Below are 27424 nucleotides of genomic sequence, written 5' to 3'. Positions count from 1 at the left end.
TCACTTAGTATGATAATCTCTTGGTCCATCCATGTTGCTGCAAATGGCATTGTTTCATTCTTTTTTAATGGCTGAGTAATATTCCATTCTATATATGTACCACATCTTCTTTAGCCACTCCTCTGTCGTTGGACATTTAGGTTGCTTCCATGTCTTGACTATTGTGAACAGTGATGCAGTGAACATTGGGGTGCATGGGTCTTTTCCAATTACGGTTTTTTTCTGTATACAGGCACAGGAGTGGGACTGCTGGATAATATGGTAACTCTATATTTAGTTTTTTTAAGGAACCTCCATACTTTTCTTCATAGTGGTTGCACCAATATCCATTCCCACCAACAGTTTAAGAGGGTACCCTTTTTTCCACATGAAATGTCTCTACATTTTAGTCCAAAATGAGAAGTTGCTGTGCCAGCTCATCCAGTCACAGGCTGGCTGGGTACGATGGAGTAATGGTGGTAGAAGTTTGATAATATGAAATAAGATGAGGGCCCCTCCCCTCCTTGAGCCAGATCCTCCAGTGGCAGTCCTCCATGAGTGGTGTTGTGTGGACATAGAGTGACAGACATTTATGGTTCAACACGCACCCACTTCCCAGTCCTCATGTCCATGAAGGGTTTCATGGACATTTACAGTTATGCTGTGGTACAAAATGATTCCTAAAACCTCAATGGCTGTGCATGTGGCTGTTACTCATCTTTTCTCTCCAGGACTCAAACTCTAGGAGAGCCTTGATCTGGGACATGCTGCTCACCTGGGAAAAGGAAGACAAAGATGGTGAACCACATGATGGCTCTTAGACTTATGACACAGCATCTATTACATCTGTTGACAGTCCACTGGCCAAAAGAATTCCATGGCCAAGTCTGAGGTTAATGTGGAGGGTGAATATTCCTCCCATAGGAAGAGGCAGTTATTTTGAACAAATAAACATTCTCACATAGTTCATCAGGGCCAGTAGTATCACTAGTCCCATTTTGCAGGTGAGAAAACTAAGGCTAAAAGAGGTAACTTGGTCAAGGTCATAGATTCAAACTCAGCTCTATCTGGCTTCAAAGTCGGTTCTTCCTGCCATGCAGTCTCTTTGGGGGAACTTTTCCTTTTTTTTTTTTTTTCCTTTTACATTGTGTAGGAACTTGGGACAGTCATTTATTCAGGGCACAACCACCTTTCTTCAGCCCCAGAAGCTTGTCCATGAAAATCTCTAGAGCTAAACCACCTTTGAAAGGTTCCTGGAAAGATATGGAGCTGGAAAGGGGTCAGGCTTGGGGAACTGTCCCCAGGAGAGCTGATTCTATTCCATTTAGTAATTTTTTAACTGTTGAATTATTTATCTGCCTTATGGGCAAAGATCACTTATCAATCTTTGTTTTCATGTGTGTATGTCTGTGTGTGTTGGGGGGGTAGATCCTCACAACTATTTTTCTAGGTAATTTTAGAAACTTTCAAATTGCACTGGATATTTATATTCACCGAAACTATGACTGGGGTGGAGAGAGTGCAACCCACCTACTTCTGCCGAAGAGCAACAACTCAATTTAGATTTAGAAACCCAACTGCAGCTCAGTGTACCTTGGGGTGGGGGCAGAGTTTGTCTTCAGTGCAGTCTTATCCATTTCTGAGCCTCTGGTTCCCAGGTGCCTGGTCCTAATAACACCAGTAGGGCTGGATTTGCCAGGTTTATTCAGAGTAGGGGTTAGAGGGAGGCAAGTTCGGCGCCTACGACGACGTTCAATTTAAAGAGGCACTTGCAGGATCCCCAGAGTTCTTTAGTCTCAGTCCAGTCCCGGCCCATGCTTGTCCATTGTGTATTTGTCATAACTCCACTGGGTGAAAATACCGCAGGAGAGTTTACCGGTGATACTGTCCTGCCTTGCCCACCCCTCTCGGACACGTAGGAGAATACAGAGGACCTTTCTGCCCTGTTTCTTGGCTCGGCCAGTGAGGCTGATGTCCAGGTGACCGCGTACGTGTGTCCGGGCCAGGCTTGGTGCGGAAGGCAGAGGAGTGTGCGTGTGAGCCGGTGTAAGGCCGGGGGGGTCCATATCCGGGTGGACTGGGTGGGTGGGGCCGCCCCTCCAGCCAGGTCGCGAGGTGGGTGGGGGGTGGGGAGTGACGCGCGGAGATTCCCTTTCTCACCTTCCCATCCGAGAGGGGGCGGCAGAAGGCGCGCAAGGGGTGACAGGGTGTGGATTCCGGGCGTGCCCACCCTGCCGTTCGGCGCGGGGAGCGGCCGCGGGGACTGGAAAGCAGAGAAGGAGGAACCGGAGGAGGGCTCGCCGAGCCGGTCACCCGCTCCCAACTTGCCCGGGAAACTAGTGCGGAGGGAGGGGCCGGGACCGGGGCCGCGGCGGGAGGAGGGGCGGCCGCAGCTGCATCCAGCCCCGTTGGCTTCCTTCCCAGCTCTCCTTTGCCTCCTCCTCCTCTTCCTCCTGTATGAGTCAGGCATTTCCCGGGGATTTGGAGCAGCCACGAGCGGCCCGGGCGTCCGCAGCTCTAGTCGCCGCCGCCGCCGCTGCTGCCGCGCCAAGAGCCCCAGTGCCGGGGCCGCCACTGCGGCGGGCACCCGCGTCCCGGGCGCGCACGGACCATGGAGAGGGCAGCCCAGGGCGCAGACGGCGGCGGGGGCAGCAACAGCAGCAGCCGCAGCAGCAGTCGCGCCACCTCGGCGGGCTCCTCGCCGTCCTGCTCCCTGGCGGGCCGGGGGGTCTCCGGCCGGTCGGCAGCAGCGGGGCTCGGCGGCGGGGGCAGCCGCAGCAGCCCAGGCTCGGTGGCCGCTAGTCCGTGCGGGGGAGGCGGCCGGCGGAGGGAACCAGCGCTCGAGGGCGTGCTCAGCAAATACACCAACCTCCTCCAGGGCTGGCAGAACAGGTAACGCGCTCGCTGCCCGCGCCGCCGCGCGCCCCTCCCTGCGCGCTGCTCTGTGTGAGTGTAAGTGTGTGCGCGCGCGATCGGGTCGCCAGCAAGCCGGGGCCGCCTAGGCACTGGGTTTCTTTCCGCGTCCTAGCTCCCCTCCGGATGGGTTGCCCAAGACAGGGTGCGCAGAGACCCCACCCCGGAACCGCATGGTAGTGACGGGGAAGGAGCGAGAACCCTGGCACCTGCAGGAACTAGAGTGGCGGGCGAGAACTCGGGTCCCCGGGCCCTGCCTGCTAGCGGTTTCCCCCACCCCTGGAGAATCTCTGCGTGTGAGAGGCAGAGGGGGCGTGCTTCATGCCTGGATGAAAAAGCTAATACATGTGGTCCCATCACAGCAATTCTTCCCATAACATAGTTCATTTAAAACTTTGGTGTTTAAAATCACCACCACCAGAAACCAGCCACTTATCTTTGGCTCCGGTCTGCACGCGTGCTAGCCCCCTGCCCACTTGCTGGCCGAGAACCTCCAGTCTCTGCATCGAAAGTTTAGTGTTTGTTTCCTTTAACACCTTCCCCCCTTTCGAAATGAGCAGTTCACTATTTGTTATTACTATTTTCCTCCTTTAGGTGTTGTTGTTGTTGTTTTGAGTTTCCTGTTCACTCTACCCTCACGGTTAAGAAGCCTAGTTACAGACACGTGGAAGGATGGGTGGCACGGGAAGGGGTCACGGTGATGTGGGGACTGCCATAGTGAGGCTCGTGGGGAAGACTTAAAAGGACCAGATGGGGTACTACAGTTTTCATTTTTTACTTTGTTTTTCAAAAAGAACATTACAACTGTCCATGCAAGGAGAATGAGGCTTTTTAGAGAGGTTGTTGATAAGGTCTTGTGTCCAGCTCTTAATAGCCCTTGGATCGTAGGATGCTTAAGGCTCTTATATATGCTTGAGAGATTTGAACCCCACCCTGGCAGCTCTTGCTTCTCTCTGCTGGTTAGTCAAAGTCTTGGGTGTCTCTCCCTGTAGATCCTTTGGAAGTTTCAGATTATTTCCAGTTGAAACAGCAGGCAGCTATTTACATGAAACTCACTAGGAGGAAGACAACTTCCTGAGTATGGAACCTGAGTTGCTATTACAGAGAACTTTCCAACTCACCTGGGTTTCCTTGGAGATCTGCTACTGTGTTGATGGAAGTTGCACCTTAACTTTGGAATCCTTTTATTTCTCAAAATAGCCCCAGTGTCTGCTCTTGCCTCTCTCTTTTTCCCTTCAATTCTTGAAAGCTGTAGGAGAATAGGTAGAGTTTGTAGGAGGAGAGAGACAGAAGACTGAATCTAATTTCAGTTGCTGGTAATTGCATTGTTAATGGCACCTCTAGGTGCCTTGCTGGGGATAGTATTTGGCTTGTGTGTTGGACAGTCACCTTTAATGCTCCACCCCCCACCAAGTTTATGAGGCCAACAGAGCTTTTACCCTGGATTACAGTTATTTTACTTGGGGATGGTATTTTACCTGCAATGTATATTAAAGGATTTGTTTTTGGAGTGGATTTAGGAGAAATTGGAGTAACTCATGCTTTTGGATAATTAAATCCACTAGGCTATTTAGGTTGAAGGCCAGATTGTGAGGAGGCAAAATTTAAAATAATAATACCTACGTGATTGCAGCCTACACAGGTTAAATGTACTGTGTACACTGCTGAGGTTTCATCTTTATTGAGTTTGTTTGCTGTGGTTTATAGCTGGCTGCCAATGTTTATTCTTAACACGGGAGACATACCGGTTTTGAACTCTATTACTGACTTCAAAAGCATTGTCTCTAATGGTAAATGTCTCAGTGTCAGGGTTTGTTTCCCACATCCATGTTCTTCCAGCTGTGGCCGAGGGTCCAGTAGTGAATGATCTGAAGAAAATCTCTGATGGCTGTGATGGCACACTTCTCCCTTCTCAAGGAAGGGGGATTATAAAGGGAGATCTGGATGAGTGACAGAGAAGAGGGAGGAGGACAAGGAAACTTTGAAAATATATTCATTTGCCCACTTATTCAGAGATTAATTTATTGCGCCCCCCCCCCCCCATGTGCCAGGCACTGTTCCATCTATTCTGGAGCTACTCCAGTGCTCAAAACATATGGGCATCTTCTCATTAAGTAGGGGAGGAGTCACAGGCTTAAAAAGTGGAAGGAAAGTACCCTGGTGGCTTAGTGGTTAAGGATTCATAGTCATTGCTCTGGCATGGGTTCAATTCCTGGCCCAGGAACTTCTGCATACCATGGCGGAAAGAAAGTGCAAGGACCCCCCACCTCCTCAGTCCAGGGAAATACCTTGGTGCAGGTAGGTGGGCTGAGTCAAGCTTCCTGCATTTGGGGGCCCTGTGCAGTTCTTTTCAAATCGCCTGGAGTTAACAATAAATCTCCAGCAATGAAATCCTTGCTGAGTGTTCCTACATGGCCAGACTGTGGATAACATCCTTCACCAGGACTTCATACCAGTCATCCACTAACAGTTTTTACTCTAGTGTATGGAAGTTCCTGGGCCAGGGATTGAACCCATGCCACAACAGTGACAGTGCGGAATCCTTATCTCGCTAGGCCACCAGGAAACTCCTGTGTTCTGGTTTTGCAGAGGGATTTTAGGCAGGGAGGTGACATGGTTTGTTTTGTTTCAAGAGTTCACTCTGGTTACTATGTGAAGATGAGATTTTTGAGGAGCAGGTCCAGACGCACAGAGAGCTCAGCATGTTGGTCCAGGCGAGAGATGTTGGGAGCTTGGACGTTAGGGAAAAGGGAAAAAGGTCAGATCTGGAGGGAGGAGGGTAAATGTTTCTGATGGATTGGGTGTGGAGATTAGAGAAAGAAAAGGTCAAAGATAACTCTTGAGTTTGTAGGCCGAGAGGCTGAGAAGTTGAGGCATCCATTATGGAGACGAGGGTTACAGGGAGTGAACATTTTTGTGGGTAGGATGGGGGGCAACCAAGAGTTCCATCTGGGCTGTGTTCAGTTTGAGAGATGTAGACCTAGTAAGGATTTGATCTTGTGAACTTTCATTTACCCTAAGGCTAATTTTAGTCTTAAGCCAAAATGGACTGCTTTGGTGTTGCTTTTTTTGGTGGGGAGGAGGTGCTTCATCTGTAGCATATGGAAGTGATCAAAATGGAAGTGACCAGGGGCAGTGATCAAACCCACACCACAGCAGTGGCCCAAGCTGTTGTGTTGACCATGCCAGATCCTTAACCCGCTGAGTGCAGGAGAACTCCTGGGGTTGCTTTTAACGACAAGTGTTTGGGGAGATAATTTCTTTTCTTTCTTTCTTTTTCTTCCTTTCTTTTCCTTTCCTTTTCCTTCCCTCCTTCCTTCCTTCCTTCCTTCTTTCTTTCACTTGCCTTTTAGGGCCGCACCTGCGGCATATGGAGGTTCCCAGGCTAGGGGTTGAATCAGAGCTTCAGCTGCTGGCCTACACAGCAACACCAGATCTGAGCTGCATCTGTGACCTATGCCATAGCTCACCACAGTGCTGGATCCTTAACCCACTGAGCAAGGCCAGGGACCAATCTCTCGTCCTCATGGATACTGGTTGGGTTCGTTTCTGCTGCACTACAGCAGGAACTCCATGGGGAGATAATTTCTCACTGGGTCTAGGAAGTGATATTTAAATCTTCGAGCATTTTCATTGCCATTCAGTTTTTGATATTTGGAGAAAAGAAACATTGCAAATATGGAAACAGCCTGTAATTCATTTTCAGGCTATTGGCGGAGTTGTAAGAATTCAGTAAAACACTGGAAGGCATGTTTGAGTAGGATAAAGATGAGTGTTGGCAGAAGAAAACCTCAGGCCACCAGTGGACATTTATTTGGAATTTAGAGCAGCATAGACTTTGGGTCAACTCCTGACATCAGTATTTACCACACCTGTCACCTGGGCCAGTGCCCGAATTGCCCTGGACTTCCATTTTCCCGTCTGTTAAATGTCGAAGATGGTGTTCCCCCAACCCTTCTCATTAGTTCAGTGTGAGGATTACATGAAGACATCAGTGTAGAAGGGACTGAGAAGAGCAGGATTCTGGGAAGTAGGAGCTATTATTGGATCTTCAATTTGCCTCTTTAAATGGACCCTTTCTGATCCATGAAATTTTTGGTCTATTTTTTGAATGCTGTGATTACTCTGGAACCCCATTAACATAATTATCTCAAAGGTCTTTGGAGGAGAGATGATGAGTTCTTTGAGGGGAGAGAGATCATTTAAAACTTGGAACCAGACATTTCCATCTCTGTGCAAAGTGACTTCTTTCCCTCCTCCAGCCTCTAGTCTCCCTCTCCCTTCCTTGCTTTTTCTCCTTTACATTTACCACGAGCTGACATGCTCCGTAGTTTACTCTTTTGTATTTCTGGGAGCTTTTGTCTTTCTAGGTGTTAGCTCCCCGAAGACAGAGAATACTTTTTGCATGTCTTGTTCACTGTTGTATCCCTAGTGTCTAGTACAGTGTCTGGCACATAATAAGGGTTCAGTAAGTATTACTGAATGAGCAAGCAAATGAATGAACAAGTGAATAAATGACAGAAGCAATCAAATCAAAGTTTAATTCTTTCTTGGCCAGTGTTTGCTACTGTTGTTATAATTCTTCATTTTCTACCCGCTCATAACTCATCCTTGAGTTAGTATGCTTATTATTTGCCCTCCTCTCTGCAACCATGAATCTTTGTCTTTTGGGTTAGAAGACATGCCCATCCTGACTTCAGATCCACCACAACCCACCCAGGGTAGACCTTTAAGGGACCAGATGTACAGTGCTTGCTTTTTTTTTTTTTTTTTTTTTTTTTTTTTTTTTGCTCTTTAGGGCCATACAGGTGGCATATGCAAGTTCCCAGGCTAGGGGTCAAATCGGAGCTACAGCTGCCAGCCTATGCCACAGCCACAGCAACGCCAGATCCGAGCTGAAATGTGGGATCTGAGCTGCATCTTCTACCTACACCACAGCTCACAGCAACGCCCATATCCTTAACCTACTGAGTGAGGCCAGGGATTGAACCCGCATCCTCATGGATCCTGTTCGAGTTCGTTAACCCCTGAGCCATGAAGGGAACTCCCCCAGGACTTGCTTTTGACTTCATCTGCATTAACATACTTTCAGAAGGCAGTGTCTATCTTCCAGCCATGATTTCTCCGTATTTGGAGGCCACCTGGACCATTTACAAAAGTCAGTAGGGTCATATGTTAACTTTAAAAATCATACTGAGGGAGTTCCCATTGTGGTGCAGCAGAAACTAATCAGACTAGCATCCATGAGGATGCAGGTTTGTTCCCTGGCCTTGCTCAGTAGGTCAGAGATCTGGTGTTGCCATGAGCTGTGGTGTAGGTTGCAGATGTGGCTCAGATACCATGTTGCTATGGCTGTGGCGTAGGCCGGCAGCTGTAGCTCTGATTCGACCCTAGCCTGGGAACTTCCATATGCCGAGAGTGTGGCCCTAAAAAAGCAAAATAAATAAATAAAATAAAAAAAACATACTGAATCAGAGTGAATGGCTTTTGAGTATTCCAGTAGTTTTAGAGGTAATTGGTGATATCAGGGTTGAAAATCACTGCTCTAGTTTAATGTTCTTGCCTCCATGTGGTTGGGGAGGATTTGCATATCTTACTGTCTGGGTTGTCAGGCTGTCCTGAGGCTGCATTCACGTTGTTCAGTGACACTAGATCGCTTCTTTGACAATAATAATAAAGGGGTGGTTGCTTAGGCTACAAAATGGCATATTATAATATATATCATATTATATATGATATATATAATATATTGTGTATGTTATAATCTGCCATATTTTAATCTCTCTCTGTGTGATCCATTCTCCCCCTCTTTAAAATGTACATGTGGCAAAAAGACAAAAAACAAACAAACAAAACAAAAAATAAAATGTACATGTATTTGAGGAGATTTATGCCAAATGGTTACCATGATTTTCCTTGGTTGGTGGGATTGGGGGTGATTTTTATTTTCTTCTCTTTTCCTTTTTCCATTATTTTTTCCCCCAAAGGTGAACTCACATCCATTTTGCAATTTGAAAACATTATTGAAAAAAAGAAAAGCTGGGAGTTCCCTTGTGGTGCAGTCAGTGGGTTAAGGATCTGGCATTGTCACTGCAGCAGCTAGGGGTGCTGCTGTGGCGTGGGTTTGATCCCTGGCCCAGGAACTTCTACATGCCTTGAGTGTGGCCCCCAAAAAAAGAAAAAAGAAAGAAAAGCTGCTCATGCCTTTTCACAGAATCTCTGAATAACCGAGTTTTTGAGGGTAAACTTGAAGTCTAAAATGCATTCAGCAAAGTACACAACTCATAAGCATACATAAGTCAGTGAATTTTCATAAACAGAGCACACCCAGATCAAGAAACAGCAGCCCTCCCCCGACTCCATCACCTATAGTCATTCCCCTTCACCGACAAGGGCTCTGCTATTCTGACTTTCAGTACCTTAGATTCATTAAGCATCCTTTTTTTTTTTTTTTTTTTTTTTTAAAAGGGGCCACACCCATGGCATATGGAAGTTCCCAGGCTAGGGATGGAATCAGAGCTACAACTGCCAGCCTGTAGGGTCTGAGCTGCATCTGTGACTGGACCTACACCACAGCTTACGGCAATGCCAGATCCTTAACCCACTGAGCAAGACCAGGGATCAAACCTGTGTCTTTATGGACCCTGGTCAGATTCATTACTGCTGAGCCACAACAGGAACTCCTAGTTAGGCATCCTTTTGAATTTCATATGACCTTTTGTGTCTGGCTTCTTTTCTCTGAACTTTATGTTTGAAGAGCGCATCCACATTGCTGTATATAGTTGTGGTCTGTTTGTTTCCACTACTGTTTGGTATTGCATTATATGAATATCCTAAATATATCTACATCTATTGTAGATTGATACTTGAGTTCTTAGTTTTTAACCTGTACAAATAGTTTTGGGAAACAAATAAATGCCTTTCTGTGGGTGGAAACCTAGGAGTGGAGTTTCTGCAAATGTCCCCCTTATTAGATACTGCCAGAGAGTTTTCCAGAGTGCTTGTATCTGTTAATACTCCACCAGAAATGTATGAGAGTTCTAGGTGCTCCACAGGCTCATCCACACTTGACATTGTCAGTTGTTTCTGTTTTAGCCAATCTGGTCTAATTAGCACGTGTGGCAGTATCTCATTGTGGCTTTGATTTGCCTTTCCCTGATGACTAATGAAGTTTAACGTCTTTTCATGTATCTATCGGCCATTTGGATGTCATATTTTGGAAGGTGCTATTTAAGTCCTTTGTCTGTTTACAAATTGGGGTATCTGCCTTTCTCGTCTTGGCTTCTGAAAGTTCCTTGTGTATTCTGGATACAAGTTGATTGATGGGTTTGTGCGTACATGCCCACAGGCACTGTGTATATAGAGAAAGCAGATCTCTTCTTTCAGTCTGTGGTTTGCCAATTCCTCTCTTAGTAGTGTCTTACTAAGCACAACTTCATTTTAATGCGCTCACATTTTCAGTGTTTTTCCATTGTGTTTGGTTCTTTTTAAGTACTGTTTAGGAAATCTTTGCCTACCTTATAGCAATGAGATGTTCTCTGATGTTTTCTTTTTCTTTCTTTCTTTTTTTTCTTTTGGTCTTTTTGCCATTTCTTGGGCCACTCCCGCAGCATATGGAGGTTCCCAGGCTAGGGGTCTAATTGGAGCTGTAGCTACTGGCCTATGCCAGAGCTACAGCAACGTGGGATCCGAGCTGCATCTGCAACCTGCACCACGGCTCACGGCAACACCAGATCCTTAACCCACTGAGCAAGGCCAGGTATTGAACCCGCAACCTCATCATTCCTAGTCGGATTCGTAAACCACTGAGCCACGATGGGAACTCCTCTGATGTTTTCTTTTAAGAGGAAAAGCCCTTTTATTATTTTGAAGTTAATTAAATAATTTCTTAGACGTTTGAGTTGATATTGGGGGAATGTGGACTTCTGGTGGAATTAATATGGCTTTAAGACTTCTAGTCTGTCTTAGTTTTTTTATGGCTGTTATAAAAAATGACCTTGAGGAGTTCCCACTGTGGTGCAATGGGGTCGGCAGCATCTCTGCAGTGTCCAGCATGTAGGTTCAATCCTTGGCCTGGTAGAGTGGATTAAAGGATCTGGTGTTGCTGCAGTTTCAGTGTAGGTTGCAACTGTGGCTTGGATCTGATCCCTGGCCTGGGAAGTCCATATGCCTTGATGTGGTCAAAAAAGGAAGAAAAAAAAAATAACCTTAACCTTGGTAGCTTAAAACAACAGAAATTTTTTTCCCCCTTTTTCTTGTCCTTATTATATATATTTTTTGGGGGGGCCACATTCATGGCATATGGAGGTTCCCAGGCTAGGGGTCGAATCAGAACTATAGCTGCCGGCCTACACCACAGCCACAGCAACACTAGATCTGAGCCACGTCTGTGACCTACACCACAGCTCATGGCAATGCCAGATCCTTAACCTGCTGAGTGAGGCCAAGGATTGAACCCGCATTCTCACAGATACTAGTCGGGTTCATTAGCCCCTGAGAAACTCCAGAAATTTCTTTTCTCATAGTCTTGGAGGCCAAAAGTCTGAAATCAGTTCTACTGGGTTGAAATCAAGGTGTTGGTAGGACTGTACTCCCGCTGGATACTCTTTTTTTTTTGTCTTTTTGCCTTTTCTAGGGCCGCTCACGTGGCATGTGGAGGTTCCCAGGCTAGGGGTCGAATTGGAGCTGTAGCCACTGGTCTACACCAGAGCCACAGCAACGCGGGATCTGAGCCGTGTCTGCGACCTACACCACAGCTCATGGCAACGCCGGACCCTTAACCCACTGAGCAAGGCCAGGGATCGAACCCGCAACCTCATGGTTCCTAGTCAGATTCATTAACCACTGCACCACAATGGGAACTCCTCCCACTGGATACTCTTAAAGGGAAATTGTTTCTTGCTTCTTCCAGCTGGTGGTGGCTGCCAGCATTCCTTGGCTTATAACCGCATCACTCCAGTTTCTGCCTTTGCCTTTACTTTGCCTTCTCTTCTGTGTGTGTCAGATCTCCTTTTGTTCCCTCTTAGAAGGACTCCTGTGATTGCATGTAGGGCCCACTCAGATAATCCAGGGTAATCACTCCATCTCAGGATCCTTAATTTAACCTGCCATGTGTTAAAAACTTGGCTGTGTGAAGTAACATTCACAGGTTCCAGGGATTAGGATGTGGACTTCTTGTGGGTGGGGGCTAGGCCATTCCTAGTCATACTTCTAAGGTGGTTCTGATCCTTCCCCATCCACCTTTCCTGCCTTCCATGGGTTGCCATGGTGACAGCCATCTCTTCCCTGGAAGGACACAGGTTGCTGTCATGACTGTAAGTGAGCTTATTAGGAAGGATTGGTGGCCTCATTCATCTCTGCTAGACAGACCCCTTGGGCAAATGTTAGGTAGGTAATATTGTGAGGGAAATTATTTCAAATGCCTGGGAGTAAACCTAGTTTCCTTTAACAGGTAAATCAGAGTTTCTTTGGGGTTTCTTTAAATACCGTCGAGTTTGGAAGGATATGTGTAATAATCTGTATTTTCCGTTTTATCATCAGAATGACCTATTAGTCTGAGGTCTTCTCTTTTTTTTTTTTTTTCTTTTCTTCTCTTTAAAGGTATAATTAACATACAGAAAAAAAATTTAAAAAGGAATTCCCTGTTGGCACAGTGGGTTAAACATCTGATACTGTCACTGCTACGGCTCGGGTCGCTGCTGTGGTGTAGGTTCAATCCCTGGTCCAGAACTTCTGTGAGCTCCTGGAGTGGCCAAAAAAAAAAAAAAAAAAAAAAAGAAAGAAAGAAAGAAAGAACATACAGTGTAATGCACAGGTCTTAGGTGTTCTGTTTGGTTTTTGATACTTGTTTATACCTTGAAAGCACTGCTCCAAAACGTACAGAACATTTTCACCCCCAGGAAGTTTCCTTGTCCTTCTTTCCAGTCCATTCCCCTTCCTCTGTAATCTGTTTCTGATTTTTATCACTATGAATTCCTTTTGTCTTTTGGGATTTCATGTGGATGGAACCATACAGCATAACCTTTTCGGAGTCTGGTTTGTTTAGCTCAGCAAGATGTTCTGAGAATCGTCCCTGTTGGTGCCCCTCTTGCTGCTCCTCTCAGCAGTTTATACTGTGTTTCTTTTTGTTGTTGAGTTGTAGTACATTTATAGATATTGCATGATTTGTTTATCCATGTACCTACAGGAGGACATTTGGGTGGTTTCTAGTTTTTGGCTTTTATGAACAAAGCTGCTGTTTGTGTCCAAGTCTTTGTGTGGATGTAGGCTTCATTTCCCTTGGATCGGTAGTAGGCTTGAAATTGCAAGGTTCTATGGTAGGTGTGTGTGGAAACTCCTGAAGTGGCTGAACATTTCCCCACTCCCACCATCAGGGTCTAAGCGAATGGGTTGCTCCCCTTCCCAGCCACCTTCTGTGTCGCCACTTTGGAATCTGAGACCACCCTCTTCTCCTGGGACTGCCTCCTTCTTCAGAGTTGGATTACTTCTATTTTTTTTTTTTTTTGCTTTTTAGGGCTGTACCCTCCGCATAAAGAGGTTCCCAGGCTAGGGGTCAAATCAGAGCTGTAGCTACCGGTCTATGCCATAGCAATGCAGGATCCGAGCGCTGTCTGTGATCTACACCACAACTCACGGCAACACCAGATCCTTAACCCACTGAGCGAGGCCAGGGATTGAACCCACATCCTTATGGATACTGGTCAGGTGTGTTACCACTGAGCCACAATGGGAACTCAGGGAGTCTGGTATTTTAGACAGACCAGTGGGTGACTGTGGAACCTGGGGATAAGTTGGTGTCAGTGTAGTCCCAGCTGTAGCCAACATGAAGGCATTTCTCAGCCCTGCCCCGCCACTGTGCAGGGCCCAAAGAACAAATGATTTGATGTGTATAGTGGATGCTGAGCTCCATCGGCTGCTCAGCTTATGGCCCAACAAGGTCTGCTCCAGAGGACATTTGTTTGAGAACCCTGGGAGAAAAGGACAGATGTGGGCCTTTGTGTCCCGAAAGTAGGATTGAAATGATTGTGCCGGAAATCTGGGAGGCTTTTTTGCACATTTCCTCTGTGTGGCTCCTGACCGATGGGATTTGGGGCCAGGCCAAGCCAGAATTAAAAAGAAAACTGTCCAGAATTTGGTTTTTGATAACCCAGACTGGATCGAATATGGTCAGTGCCCAGAAAGAATGTGCTTTATTTGTGCCTAATGCGGTGATATCAAGAATAATGCTATAATCAGGAAACAAGAGACACAGGCCTGCTCTTTGAAGGTCAGCGAAGGCATTTGAGCCACGAATAACTTATTCACGTTGTGTGATAGTTTTTAGAGGACTATTTATGTTTTTATGTGGTTTGGTCCCTTTCTATAAATATTTTGATAGAAATATAACAAGTTGAATGGCAATTGACATCAGTTTTTAGTAACTCTTTTCTAGGTTGTGTTAAGTGTTTATCTGCAGTGTGGATCAGGTGGCCAGGGAATGATGAGCAGAGATTGGGACTCGCTGAGGAAGCCATGGGCTCAGGTTCTCCTTGCGTGCAGGTAGGGCTGGAGGCTCTGCGTGAGGCTCTTGTTCAGGGAGTTGAGTGGATTAGGCGACAGGTGCACCTGTGATGGTCACTCCATTGGAGCTGTGATAGGCTGGGCACAGTGCAGTGGGCACCACTAGGATGGTTTTCTTGGGCCCTTTGGTTGTTACATAGAATCTGGACAGAATTGGGAAGCTTGCCAGTCCCTGTATGAGCTACCAGCATCAGCCCCCAGACACATTCCTTTCTACATGTAATTAGGCCTGATGGTTGTTCAACGTCCCCTCCTCCCCCCTGCACTTGTTGAGAATCTTTTGTGTGTGTGTGCCAGATGCCATGCAGTAGTATATCCAGAGAAGACTCTGCTTGGAAAGGATATACACACTCCAATGTTCATTGAAGCACTGTTTACAACAGTCAAGACATGGAAGCAACCTAAATGTCCATTGACAGACGAATGAATAAAGAAGATGTGGTACAAATATACATATGCATATACATATATGCAGCCATAAAAAAGAGTGAAATAATGCCATTTGCAGCAACACGGATAGACCTAGAGATGATCATACTAAGTGAAGTAAAGAGAAAGACAGATACCGTATGCTATCGCTTATATGTGGAATCTAAAAAAAAAGGATACACATGAACTTATTTGCTAAACAGAAATAGAATCACAGACATAGAAAACAAACTTATGGTTACCAAATGGGAAAAGAAGGGGAGGGATAAATTTGGAATCTGGGGTTAACAGATATATACTGCTATGTATAAAATAGCTAAAGAGTAAGGACCTACTGTATAGGGAGCTATACGCAATATCCTGCAATAAGCCATAATTAAAAATAATATGAAAAAGAATACATGCATATTCTTAATCACTTTGCTGTACACCAGAAACTAACACAACATTGTAAATTAATTATACTTTAGGAGTTAACGTTTCACCTGCCTTCTCCACTGCAGCCCTGGTTCAATCCTTGGTCTGGGAATGGAGATCCTACCTCAGGCTGCTACATGCTATGGCCAACAAACAAACAAAAACTATACTTTAATAAAAAAAAAATAAACAAATGCCATGCAAGATGTGGGAGACAGAAAAACACAGCACAGGCCCTGCTTTAAGGAGCTCACAGCCTGAAACGGGTGGCAGACTTTTCTTGTATAGGGTCAGACAGTTAATGTCTGGTTTTGTGGGCTCTGCAGTTTCTCCAACTCCTCAACTCTCCCATTGTAAACAAGTTGGTGGGTCTGGATTTTATTTACAAAAACAGGTGGTGGGCTGGATTTAGCCTGTGGGCTGTGGTTTGACCATCCCTGGTCTGAAATGACACACAGACCCATTAATCAGGGAATCAGGGCAGCTTTGCATGGCGGTGAAAGGTAGAGATTCTGTGGTCCAACAGCCTCTGCTTGCATCCTGGCTCTGCTGTTTACTACCTCTGGGGCCTTGGACCAGCTATTTAACCTCTCTGTACCTCGGTTTCTTCATCTGTAAAATAGGGGTGTTGTTATGTCAGTGGTGTAGGGTTGTTGGGATCAACTTTGAAGCTGTGTGTTGAAGGTTTAGAACAGGGACTGGCACATAGAAAGCACTTGTGATATGGGATGGGGTGTGGTCCAGGGGTGATGCTTCTGGAGCCCCAGCTCCACCTGGGAATAGATGGGAAGGGACAGGTGAAGGAAGACCTGGTTTGTTGAAGAGTTCACTGTGCAGCCAGAGCTTCAGGAGGGCTTTCCTGGTGAAGGCTCTGTGAGTCCAAAGGTTAGGAGGGCCATCATTTGGTATGGCTGGAATGCAGGTTGTATGTGGGCTGTGGCCAGAGACTAGATGGTGAAAGAGAGACCAGACTGGAAAAACCTGCTTCCTGAAGGACTTCTTAGGCTTCCCAGACCACAGGTTATAAAATGCCAGTGCTTCCAGAAAGGGAAGTGATACATTTGTGGGTTCATGGAGTGCTGGTAACTCTACATGTACAGTTTAATCCTTAACGACATAAGAGGGCTTGCAGATCTCTCCAAGTCTCCCCATCTTCTCTAGTCATAGAGCCCAGTTTTTAGCTGCATAGTGCTTTGCCCTAGATAAAACTGTATTTGTATTCCTCATCCCTCCCTCGCAGCTAGTGATGGCCATGTGATTATATTTGGGATATAAAGCAGAGTTGTCACAGATTAGTTTCCTGGAAACTTTTTGGTACCTTTCCTTTTTTCCCCTGTCTTCTTGGAGTGTAAACATGTGACTGAAACTGGAATACAGATATGATGGCTGGAACTCCAGCAGTTGTTTTGAGTCTTTAGGTAAGTGGGATAAAGGTCATCAAAACAGAAGAAGCCTCTGAGGTCTTTGTTGATCGGAACCACCTTACAAATGCTGGATTGCCATCTTCTGGAATTTTCTATGATGGGGACTAAGCCTCTTTTTAAAAGCCACTATTCATAGCCTTATCTAACTGATGCAAGTCGAATCTCTATTTTTTATTTTATTTATTTATTTATTTATTTATTTATTTATTTATTTATTTATTTATTGTCTTCTAGGGCTGCACCCTTGGGATATGGAGGTTCCCAGGCTAGGGGTCCAATTGGAGCTGTAGCCACCAGCCTACACCACAGCCATAGCAACGTGGGATCTGGGCCGCGTCTGCAACCTACATCACGGTTCACGGCAACACCCCGTCCTTAACCCACTGAGCAAGGCCAAGGATCAAACACACATCCTCATAGATACTAGTTGGGTTTGTTAACTTGATGGGAACTTCGGAATCTCTATTTTAGAGGTGAAGCAACTGAGGCATATAGCAGTTAAGGATCTGCCATTGTCACTGCTGTGGCTTGGGTCACTGCTGTGGTTTGGGTTTGATCCCTGGCCTGGAAACTTACACATGCCCTGGGCAAAACCAAACCAAACCAAAACAAAACAAAAACAAAACCCTGAGGCACAGAGTGACCTCAGTTGCCCAGTTAGTAAGCTGTGGAGCCAGGATTTGTCTGACTCTGAAACATGTTTTCTTTCCACTACCCTGGAAGAAAGTAGGAGATCTTCTACCCTCTCATTTTCTAGATGAAATCTCTGGCTCAACGTAAACCAAGGCAAGGTCATGATGACTCTGTTTTGTCCCCCATTTGCTGTCTTTCCAGGTCTGGCCTTCCCAAAGAAGGGGCCCCTGTGCCGTAACTAGTGTTTGCTGCCCTCCCTGGGCAGAATTTCTTTCTGTGAGTAGTTGATGTTTGATAATTTTTTTCCTGGTCAAAAACTAGGGCATTGGCTTTTTTTTTTTTTTTTTTTTGGCCCTGCCTATGTCATGCAGAAGTTTCCAGGCTAGGGATCAAATCTGCGCCACAACAGTGACCCAAGCCACAGCAGTGACAGTGTCAGGTTCTTTAACAGCTAGGCCACCTGGGGAACTCCAGCTGACCCTGTTTCAGGGCTGTGCGTTTAGAGCTTTCACAGCCTGGCCTCTTGCTGCCTACGTTCCTTGATAATACCTTTCCTTGTCTGTGCTGTCCTGTCTTCACTTGGGCTCCCAGGCCTGGCTGATGGGCCTCCTTGGCCCTGTGACTCTTTGGAAACACTGACAGAAGAATGTTGATTGACGTAGAGGCCTCCCAGTTCATTAGGCTCAGAGTGTGGACTTTGGCTGAAATGTGGTCACATGTTTTGCATGCACTTTGCTTTTGGGATTCTTGCATAGCTGAGTTCCACCCTATTACTAATTCCTTAAACATGGGCCTCCCGACCCCTTTGGGTAACCACTCAGCACAGGGCTTTTTTGTGCGCATGTTCCAGCTGACATATGTAGTGGCATGGTTCCTAAAATGTGGAACAGAGTAAAAACCAGTTTGCTGTAAGTGCTGTTGAGAGACTGCTGTTGCACACTTATTACATATAGAGCATTTCATATTTTGTCACTTTTTGTACTAGCAGCATTCTTTGCATTCATTTTTATTCTCCTGGCTAATGTGTGCCTTTTTTCTTTTATGAGAAATCTGCAGTTGCTACCTTGGCCCGAAGTACATTGTAGCACTGTTATAGTCACTTAATATGGAGTTTCCCTGTAACTAAAATTTTTTTTGTTGGATGTCAGTTTTTTTGATTCCTTTGGGGTCAGCTGAAATTCAGGAATGTGGTATTAAAATTGTTCTCACATTGAATAACAGATAGGTCATTTTTATAGGAGGGACATAAAGATACTTCAGAAAAATCTGTCTCACAGAAACAGAACTAAACTTGTGAAATCCAATTGAAGTCTGGGTGAAGTAGTTTTTTTGAACAAAAGCAAAGCATGGCCTAACTTGGAGGAGATTAAAATTACAGTTATTCTTGTCATGGAATTGTCCGAATTTCTGTTTATCTAAAAGTTTGCTTCCTTTTCCTTTCCAATGTTGTAGTAGTTGTTGGTATTTTTAGTGCTTTTTGTTTTGTTTCCTTCTTTATTTTTGCTTTGTTTCTTAGTTTGAAATGATAAATTCCTTTGTAACATTATATACAAAATGTGTATTAGTAACATTTGAATGTGACATGATCTGATTGTTTTTCTTGTAAATGACATTATTATGACAATTAGAAAATCTATAGTCTATAGCTAGCAGTATGTATCCCTGTTAATTATTCGATTTTAATATTTGTACACTGAAGCATTTAGGGGTCAAGGGGCATTACTATGGCAACTTACTCTCACATGGTTCAGGAAAAATGTAAGTGTATATATGGAGAGAAAGAGAGAAAATGATAAAGCAACCATGGTGAAATGTTTAATAGTTCTTTAGTAAGAAATAGTTTTTGTTTTTTTTTTCCTTTTGCTTTTTAGGGCCACAACCATGGCATAAGGATGTTCTCAGGCTAGGGGTCCAATCAGAGTTACAGCTGCTGGCCTACATCACAGCCACAGCAATGCGGGATCGGAGCCTTGTCTGTGACCTTCACCCCAGCTCATGGCAACGATGGATCCTAAACCCAGTGAGTGAGGCCAAGGATCAAACCTGCAACCTCATGGTTCCTAGTTGGAGTTGTTTCTGATCTGCCATGATGGGAACTGCTAGTTTTTTGGTATGATTGTTATAACTTCTCTGTAAATTTGAAATTCTGCAAAAAGTTAACAAAAATTTGTTTGGCCTATTTAATTTAATTAATTTATTTTTTAATGCTTAATGAATTTTATTACATTTATTGGTGTACAACAATCATCACAACCAAATTTTACAGCATGTCTATCCCAAATCCTCAGGGCATCCTCCCACCCCCCAACCTGTCTCATTTGGAACCCATAAGTTTTGCAAAGTCTGTGAGTCAGTATCTGTTCTGGAAAGAAGTTCATCGTGTCCTTTTTTAAGATTCCACATATCAGTGATAGCATATGATGTTGGTGTCTCACTGTCTGACTGAGTTCACTTAGCATGATAATTTCTTTGTCCATCCATGTTGCTGCAAATGCCATTATTTCTTTCTTTTTAATGGCTGAGTAATGTTCCATTGTGTATATGTACCATGTCTTCTTGATCCACTCCTCTGTCGATGGACATTTAGGTTGTTTCCATGTTTTGGCTGTTGCAAATAGTGCTGCAATGAACATTGGAGTACATGTTAATTTTATTTATTTTTGGCTGTGGTGTCCAGTGGCTTGATGTGGAATCTCAGATCTGTGTTTCTAAGAGATATTTGTTTGTAGTTTTTTTAAACTGTCTTTGTCTGGTTTTGGTATCAGGGTAATGCTGGTTTTGGTATCAGGGTAATGCTGGCCTTAAAATGATCTGGGGGAGTTCCCACTGTGGTGCACTGAATTAGGAATCCGACTGCAGCAGATCAGGTCGCTGCAGAGGCACAGGTTTGATACCAGTTAGGTGCAGTGGGTTAAAGGATCTGGCATTGGTCACAGCTGGGGCTCAGATTCAATCCCTGGCCCAAGAATTGGGCTGAGGTGTGGCCATTAAAAAAAAATGAGTTGGGAAGTATCCTTCCTGTTATATTTTCTGGAAGAAATTGTGTAGAGTTGGTGTTATTTCTTCTTTAAATATTTGATAGAAGTCACCAGGGAAACCATCTGGCCTGGAGATTTCTCTTTTGGAAGGTGTTTTTTTTTTTTTTTTTTAACTACAAATACATTTAAAAATAGTTATACAGCTATTCAGAGTGTCTGTTTCATTTTGGGTGTGTTTTTTAGTTCATGCTTTTTGAGGAATTGGCCCATTTCTTATAAATTGTTGAATTTATAAGGTGTAGGGAGTTGCTTATATTACTCCCTTATTATCTATCTATTCAGTATCTTTGAAGCCTATATTGATATTCCCTTTTCCTTTTTCCTGACATTGGTAATTTAAGTCTTTGACAGTCTTGCTAGAGATTTATCAATTTATTAATCTTACTAAGAATGAGCTTCTTGTTTCATTGTTAGTCTTTATTATTTTTATTTAAAAATTTTTAAACTTATTCTCTAATCTTTATTATTTCCTCCTGCTATTTATGTTTAGTTTCTTCTTTTTCCAATTTCTTAAAGTGAAGTCTTAAATTATTAATTTATTCTTTGCTAACGTAAATATTTAATGCTATAAATTTCCCTCTAAGCACTGCTTTAGTTGCCTTCACAAATTTTGACATGTTGTATTTTTATTTTAGTTCAGTTCAAAGTATTTTATTTCCCCTGAGTGTTTCTCTTTGACTCATGAATTATTTAGAAGTGTGTTGATCTCCAAGTGTTTGAAGATTTTCCTGTTATATTTCCATTACTCATTTCTAGTTTAATTTCACTATGGTCAGTGAACATACTTTGTATTATTTCTGTTTATGATTTTGTTATGGATTGCTTTGTGACATTCTCTCTTGGTGAATGTTCCATTTACACTTGGAAAGAATATGTATTCTCTTGTTACTGGGAGAATTATTCTATAAATATCACTTAGGTCCAGTTTGTTGATGATATTTTTCAGTTCTTCTATGTCCTGATTAATTGAATTATTTATTTATTTATTTCTGCTGCACAGCATGGGGACCAAGTTACACATACATGTATACATATTTTTTCCTCCCATTGTTGTGTTGCGATGTACATATCTAGACATAGTTTTCAATGCTGCACAGCCAGATCTCATTGTCAATCCATTCCAAGAGCAATACTTTGCATCCGTTAACCCCAAGCTCCCGATCCCTCCCACTCCCTCCCTCTACCCCTGGGCAGCCACAAGTCCATTCTCCAAGTCCATGATTTTCTTTTCTGTGGAAATGTTCATTTGTGCTGTATATTCCAGTTATAAGTGATAATTGAATTTTAAAAATTTTATCAGTTTGGAACTGTGGTCTAGAAAGAAAGCACAACCCTTGCTTACCAATATCATATATATTCGTAGTTTCCCCTGAATTTGTCTTCTTTCACAGACTGCCTTACCTGTATATTTAATTTTCCTGAATATCACTTTCATGAAGTCATAAGAACTTGATTTTTGTTCATTTTTTTTTGGAAAGCACACAAATATTATAGGGGAGGAGCTGTTTATTTTATGAGGTACTCTCCCTAACTACCTGGCATCTGCCATTATTTTAGTTAAATACCTGAAAAATCAGTTTTAGAGCTACCTGGTGATGCCTTTTCAGACAATTTAACAAACTCCAATTCAGACTTGGTGTAAATATATATTTTTTTTGTCTTTTGTCTTTTTAGGGCTGCACCCTAGGTCCATCCATGTTGCTGTAAATGGCATTACTTCATTCTTTTTTTTTTTTTTTGGTCTTTTCTAGGGCCGCACCCGTGGCACATGGAGGTTCCCAGGCTATGGGTCTAATCAGAGCTGCAAATGCCGGCCACAGCCACAGCCACAGCAACACCAGATCCCAGCCGTGTCTGTAACCTACACCACAACTCATGGCAATGCCGGATTCTTAACCCACTGAGCAAGGCCAGGGATGGAACCCGCAACCTCATGGTTCCTGGTCGGATTCGTTTCCACTGCACCACGACGGGAGCTCCTAAAAATAAATTGACTTAGTGTAAATATACTGGTTATGCTGTCAAGAAGTTTTCGTTGTTGTTGTTTTTTGCTGTGCCTGTGGTATGTGGAAGTTCCCAGGTCAGGACTCAAACCCACGCCACAGCAGCAACCCAAACCACTTCAGCGACAATGTCCTATCCTAACCCACTGTGCTACAGAATTCCTCATCAAGTGAAGATTGATGTTAGGAAATAGACATCGGTTCTAATGAGTGGATGAATAGCCACATGGGGTTCTGAGACCACAGCTCCCCCATTAAGAGTGCCAAGTAAGAGTTTTTATCATGAATGGATATTGGACTTTGTTTTTTTTTTTTTTTTTTGTCTTTTTGTCTTTTTGCCATTTCTTGGGCCGCTCCCGTGGCATATGGAGGTTCCCAGGCTAGGGGTTGAATCGGAGCTGTAGCCACCGGCCTATGCCAGAGCCACAGCAACGTGGGATCTGAGCCACAGCTCACGGCAACGCCAGATCGTTAACCCACTGAGCAAGGGCAGGGATCGAACCCGCAACCTAGTCGGATTCGTTAACCACTGCACCACGACGGGAACTCCTGGATATTGGACTTTGTAAGATGATTTTTCCGCACCTATTGAGATGATCATGTGGTTTTTGACTTTTCTTTTGTTAATGTGGTGTATGGTGTTGATTGACTTTTGCATGTTGAACCATCCTTGTGAACCTGGGATGAATCCCACTTGGTCGTGGTGTATGATCTCTATTATATGTTGTGGATTTGGTTGGCTAAAATTTTGTTGAGAATTTTTTTGTCTATATTCATCAAAGATATTGGCCTATAGTTTTCTTTTTTGTTAGTATCTTTGGTTTTGGTATTAGGGTGATGGTGGCTTCATAGAATGTCTTTGGGAGTGTTCCTTCTTCTTCAAGCTTTTGAAAAAATTTAAGAAGGATGGGTATAAGTTCTTTGTATATTTGGTAGAATTCACCTGTGAAGGAAGCCATCTGGTCCTGGATATTTGTTTGTAGGGAGTGTTTTTATTACATATTGAATTTCACTTCTAGTAATTGGTCTGTTCAGTTGATCTGTTTCATCATGATTCAGGTTTGATGGAACATGATGGAGGACAATGTGAGAAAAAGAATATATATGATATATATATGTATGACTAGGTCACTTTGCTGTACAGTAGAAATGGACAGAACAACGTAAATCAACTATAATAGAAAAAAACTAAAAAAAAAGAGTGCCAAGTAAATAGCAAATGCTGGAGAGGGTGTGGAGAAAAGGAAACTGTTCTACTTTGTTGGTGGGAATGTAAATTGGTACAACCACTATGGAAAATAGTATGGAGGTGCCTCAGAAAACTGAGTATAGAACTACGGGTATGACCCAGCATTCCCACTCCTAAGCATATATCCAGACAAAACATTCATTCAAAAAGATGCATGCACCCCTATGTTCATTGCAGCACTATTCACAATAGCCAAGACATGGAAACAAACTAAACATCCATTGACAGATGAATGGATTAAGATGATGTGGTACATATATACAGTGGAATACTACTCAGCCATAAAAAGTGAAATAATGCCATTTGCAGCAACATGGATGCACTAGAAATTCTCATACTAAATGAAGTCAGAAAGAGAAAGACAAATACCATATGATTTCACTCATGTGGAATCTAAAATGAACCTACCTACAGAACAGAAATAGAGACCATGACATGGAAACATGGAGAACAGACTCATGGTGGCCAAGGGGAGGGGAGGAGGGAATGGGCTGGAAGGGAAGTTTGGTGTTAGAAGATGCAAACTATTATATTTAGCATAGATGGACAACAAGGTCCTCTGTATAGCGCAGGGAACTGTGTCCAGTCTCTTGGGACAGAACATGATGGGGAATGATATAAGAAAGGAAATGTATATATATGTATGACTGGGTTATTTTGTTGTACAGGAGAAATTGGCACAATGTTGTAAATCAGCTCTAACAATAATAATAGAAAGAGTGCCAAGTAGTCAGTTGGGGAGACATCTGTGGAAGGAAGCTTTAGACAATCCAGGCTCGTTCACTCCTTTATTTTATTATTTTTTGTCTTTTGTCTTTTTGAGGGCCATACCTGCAGCATATTGAGGTTCCCAGGCTAGGTGTCCAATTGGAGCTGTAGCTGCCAGCCTACGCCACAACCGCAGTGAGCCACGTGTGTGACCTTATACCACAGCTGCTCACGGCAATGCCAGATCCTTAGCCTACTGAGCGAGGCCGGGGATCGAATCTGAAACCTCATGGATCCTAGTCAGATTCGTTTCCTCTGCTCCATGATGGGAACTCCTCATTCATTCCTTTTTAATGTGGGGATTTACTTTTGTCCCCTAAGACTTCCACTCTAGGTTTGAACATGCGAAGTCTTCCATAATATTTTGAGCCTGTTGTGGGGCCAGGATGGACCCTAGACCACATCTGTGGAAGAGGGCCAGTTAGGGCTCCGAGCCTTTGGTTAGACTGCCAGCTGTGGACCCCAGGCTGGACTGGGGTCTGGTCTCACACAGGTAACACCTTGTTCTCTCTCCTTTTTCTCTCCCCATACCAGCTTGTAAATTACCTCAGACCCTGCATTCTAAATGGGGGGCGGGGTGATAAAAATGATTCCTGGGTTGGTGGTGGTGTTGAAAATGTCTGAATTTTTAATGTATAGAGTGCAGATCTGGATAGAGTCCATAAATAGATGTACAGTCTATGTCTTGTATTACTTTCATTGAGGGGATGTTTAAGGTAACATTTATCTGAAAAGGCTCCCTAGGAAACTGGTGATGATTTAAAAAAAAAAAGGTTGAGAAATAGTGCTTTAAATTGAAGATGCTGAGAGGTGCTGAGCAGAAGGGCTACTGGGATTTGAACAATTTCTAATTGAGAGGAGGTGGAAGGTGATGCTTCAGAATTGTATTGCCAGAAAATATTTTTATCCAGAGATTTTCAGTAACTGAAACAAAAGGAAATTGAACTAAGTGATGTCATGTATTCAGGTTAAATGTGAAGCAGTTGTTCCTGTCAGAGAGCTTCATTTAATAACACAGGGAGAAGTTAGAAAATAGGGAAAATTTCCTTCTGCCTGGAGTTCTTTAGGAAACGTCCTGTGGGAAGCAAGATAAGTCTCCTCAGGGGCTGTCAGTCCATGGAGTCATTGAGGAGGGAGCTTTCAAACCAGTGTTTTATTTTATTTTATTTTTTTGTCTTTTTAGGGTCATACCTGAGGTATATGAAGGTTCCCAGGCTAGGGGTTGAATTAGAGCTGTAGATTCGAGCTGCATCTGTGACCTACACCACAGCTCACGGCAACGCCAGATCCTTAACCTGCTGAGCAAGGCCAGGGATCGAGCCTGTGTCCTCATGGATACTAGTCAGATTCGTTTCTGCTGAGCCGTGATAGGAACTCTCAAACCAGTATTTTAAAACCAGGATACCTGGAGTTTCCAATGTGGCTCAGTGGGTTAAAGACCTGACGTTGTCTCTGTGAGGAGGTGGGTTCAATCCCCGGCCTTGCTCAGTGGGTTAAGGATCCGGCATTGCTGCAAGTTGTGGTATAAGTCACAGATGCAGCTCAGATCTGGTGTTGCCATGGCTGTGGTGTAGGTCTTAAGCTGCAGCTCTGATTTGACCCCTGGCCCAAGAACTTCCACCTGCTGTAGGTATAGCCATTAAAAACAAACAAAAAACTCAAACAAAGCAACAACAACAACTGGGTGCCACTTCTTCTCCCATCATTTGGATAACTGGGAACATTCTAGTATGGACTGTATTTAGGTTCAGTACAATAACACTGTATTTTTTTTTTGTCTTTTTGTCTTTTTTTTTGTTGTTGTTGTTGTTGCTATTTCTTGGGCCGCTCCCGCGGCATATGGAGGTTCCCAGGCTAGGGGTTGAATCGGAGCTGTAGCCACCAGCCTACGCCAGAGCCACAGCAAAGCGGGATCCGAGCCAAGTCTGCAACCTACACCACAGCTCACGGCAATGCCGGATCGTTAACCCACTGAGCAAGGGCAGGGACTGAACCCGCAACCTCTTGGTTCCTAGTCGGATTCGTTAACCACTGCGCCACGACGGGAACTCCTGTGTTTTTTTTTTTTTTTTTTTTTCTTCTGACCATGCGTGCCTTTCATTTTTTTCTTTTTTTTTAGTTTATTTTTTTAAATTACTCAATGAATTTTATTACATTTATAGGTGTACAACAATCATCACAACCAAATTTTACAGCATTTCCTTCCCAAACCCTCAGTGCATCCCCCACCCCCCAGCCTGTCTCATTTGGAAACCATAAGTTTTTCAAAGTCTGTGAGTCAGTGTCTGTTATGCAAAGAAGTTCATTGTCTCCTTTTTTTAGATTCCACATGTAAGTGATAGCATATGATGTTGGTGTCTCACTGTCTGACTTCATTTAGCATGGTAATTTCTAGGTCTATCCATGTTGGTGCAAATGCTGTTATTTCTTTCCTTTTAATGGCTGAGTAATATTCCACCGTGTATATGTACCACATCTTCTTGATCCACTCCTCTGTTGATGGACATTTAGGTTGTTTCCATGTCTTGGCTACAGTAACACTGTATTGAATCAGTGTTAACTGCCAGGAATTGATAATTGCACTGTGGTTATATAAGAGAATGTTCTTGTTCTTGGAAAATACATAATAAAGTATTTAGGGGGAAAAGGAGATGGCTTGCCTCATAAATGGTTCCAGAAAACTGATGTAAGAAGGAGGAGAGGAAAGAGGAAGAGGGGGGAGGTAGGTGGGTGTGGATGAAGGGGAGGAAAGGCAGGGGCCGAGGAGGACAGGACAGAGAGGATAAAGCAGATGTCAGAACATCAGTAACTGGGAGGTCCCTGGTGGCTCAGCGGTTTAAGGATCTAGCATTGTCACTGCTCTGGTGTGGGTTCCATCCCTGGCCCTGGAACTTCTGCATGCTGTGGGTGTGGCCAAAAAAAAAAAAAAGACCATCAGTAACTGTTGAATATGAGTGAAGGGATAGGCAAGAGTTCTCTTAATATTCCCGTAACTCTTCTGTAAGTTTGAAT

General features: G+C 43.9%; 2 protein-coding genes across 2 annotated transcripts in view; one reads left to right on the top strand and one right to left on the bottom strand.

Moving 5' to 3' along the window:
• Positions 1-301: 301 nt before the first annotated feature.
• Positions 302-27424, bottom strand: part of LOC125110389 (translation initiation factor IF-2-like) — a 34568-nt gene continuing 7445 nt past the window's right edge. The window contains exons 2-3 of the mRNA XM_047751710.1: positions 1573-2921; positions 302-754 (exon numbers count right to left, since the gene is read on the bottom strand). Of these exons, the coding sequence (XP_047607666.1) occupies positions 1697-2921 (1225 nt within the window). The 3' untranslated portion in view covers positions 302-754; positions 1573-1696. The remainder of the gene's footprint in view (positions 755-1572; positions 2922-27424) is intronic.
• OSBPL10 (oxysterol binding protein like 10) overlaps positions 2591-27424 on the top strand; it is a 327444-nt gene continuing 302610 nt past the window's right edge. The window contains exon 1 of the mRNA XM_047769412.1: positions 2591-2871. Within this exon, the coding sequence (XP_047625368.1) occupies positions 2591-2871 (281 nt within the window). The remainder of the gene's footprint in view (positions 2872-27424) is intronic.

The sequence above is a fragment of the Phacochoerus africanus genome, chromosome 1, assembly GCF_016906955.1.
Source record: "Phacochoerus africanus isolate WHEZ1 chromosome 1, ROS_Pafr_v1, whole genome shotgun sequence".
Lineage (NCBI taxonomy): Eukaryota > Metazoa > Chordata > Mammalia > Artiodactyla > Suidae > Phacochoerus > Phacochoerus africanus.
The sequence above is the reverse complement of the archived record's forward strand: the minus strand, read 5'-3'. Positions and strand labels throughout refer to the sequence as shown.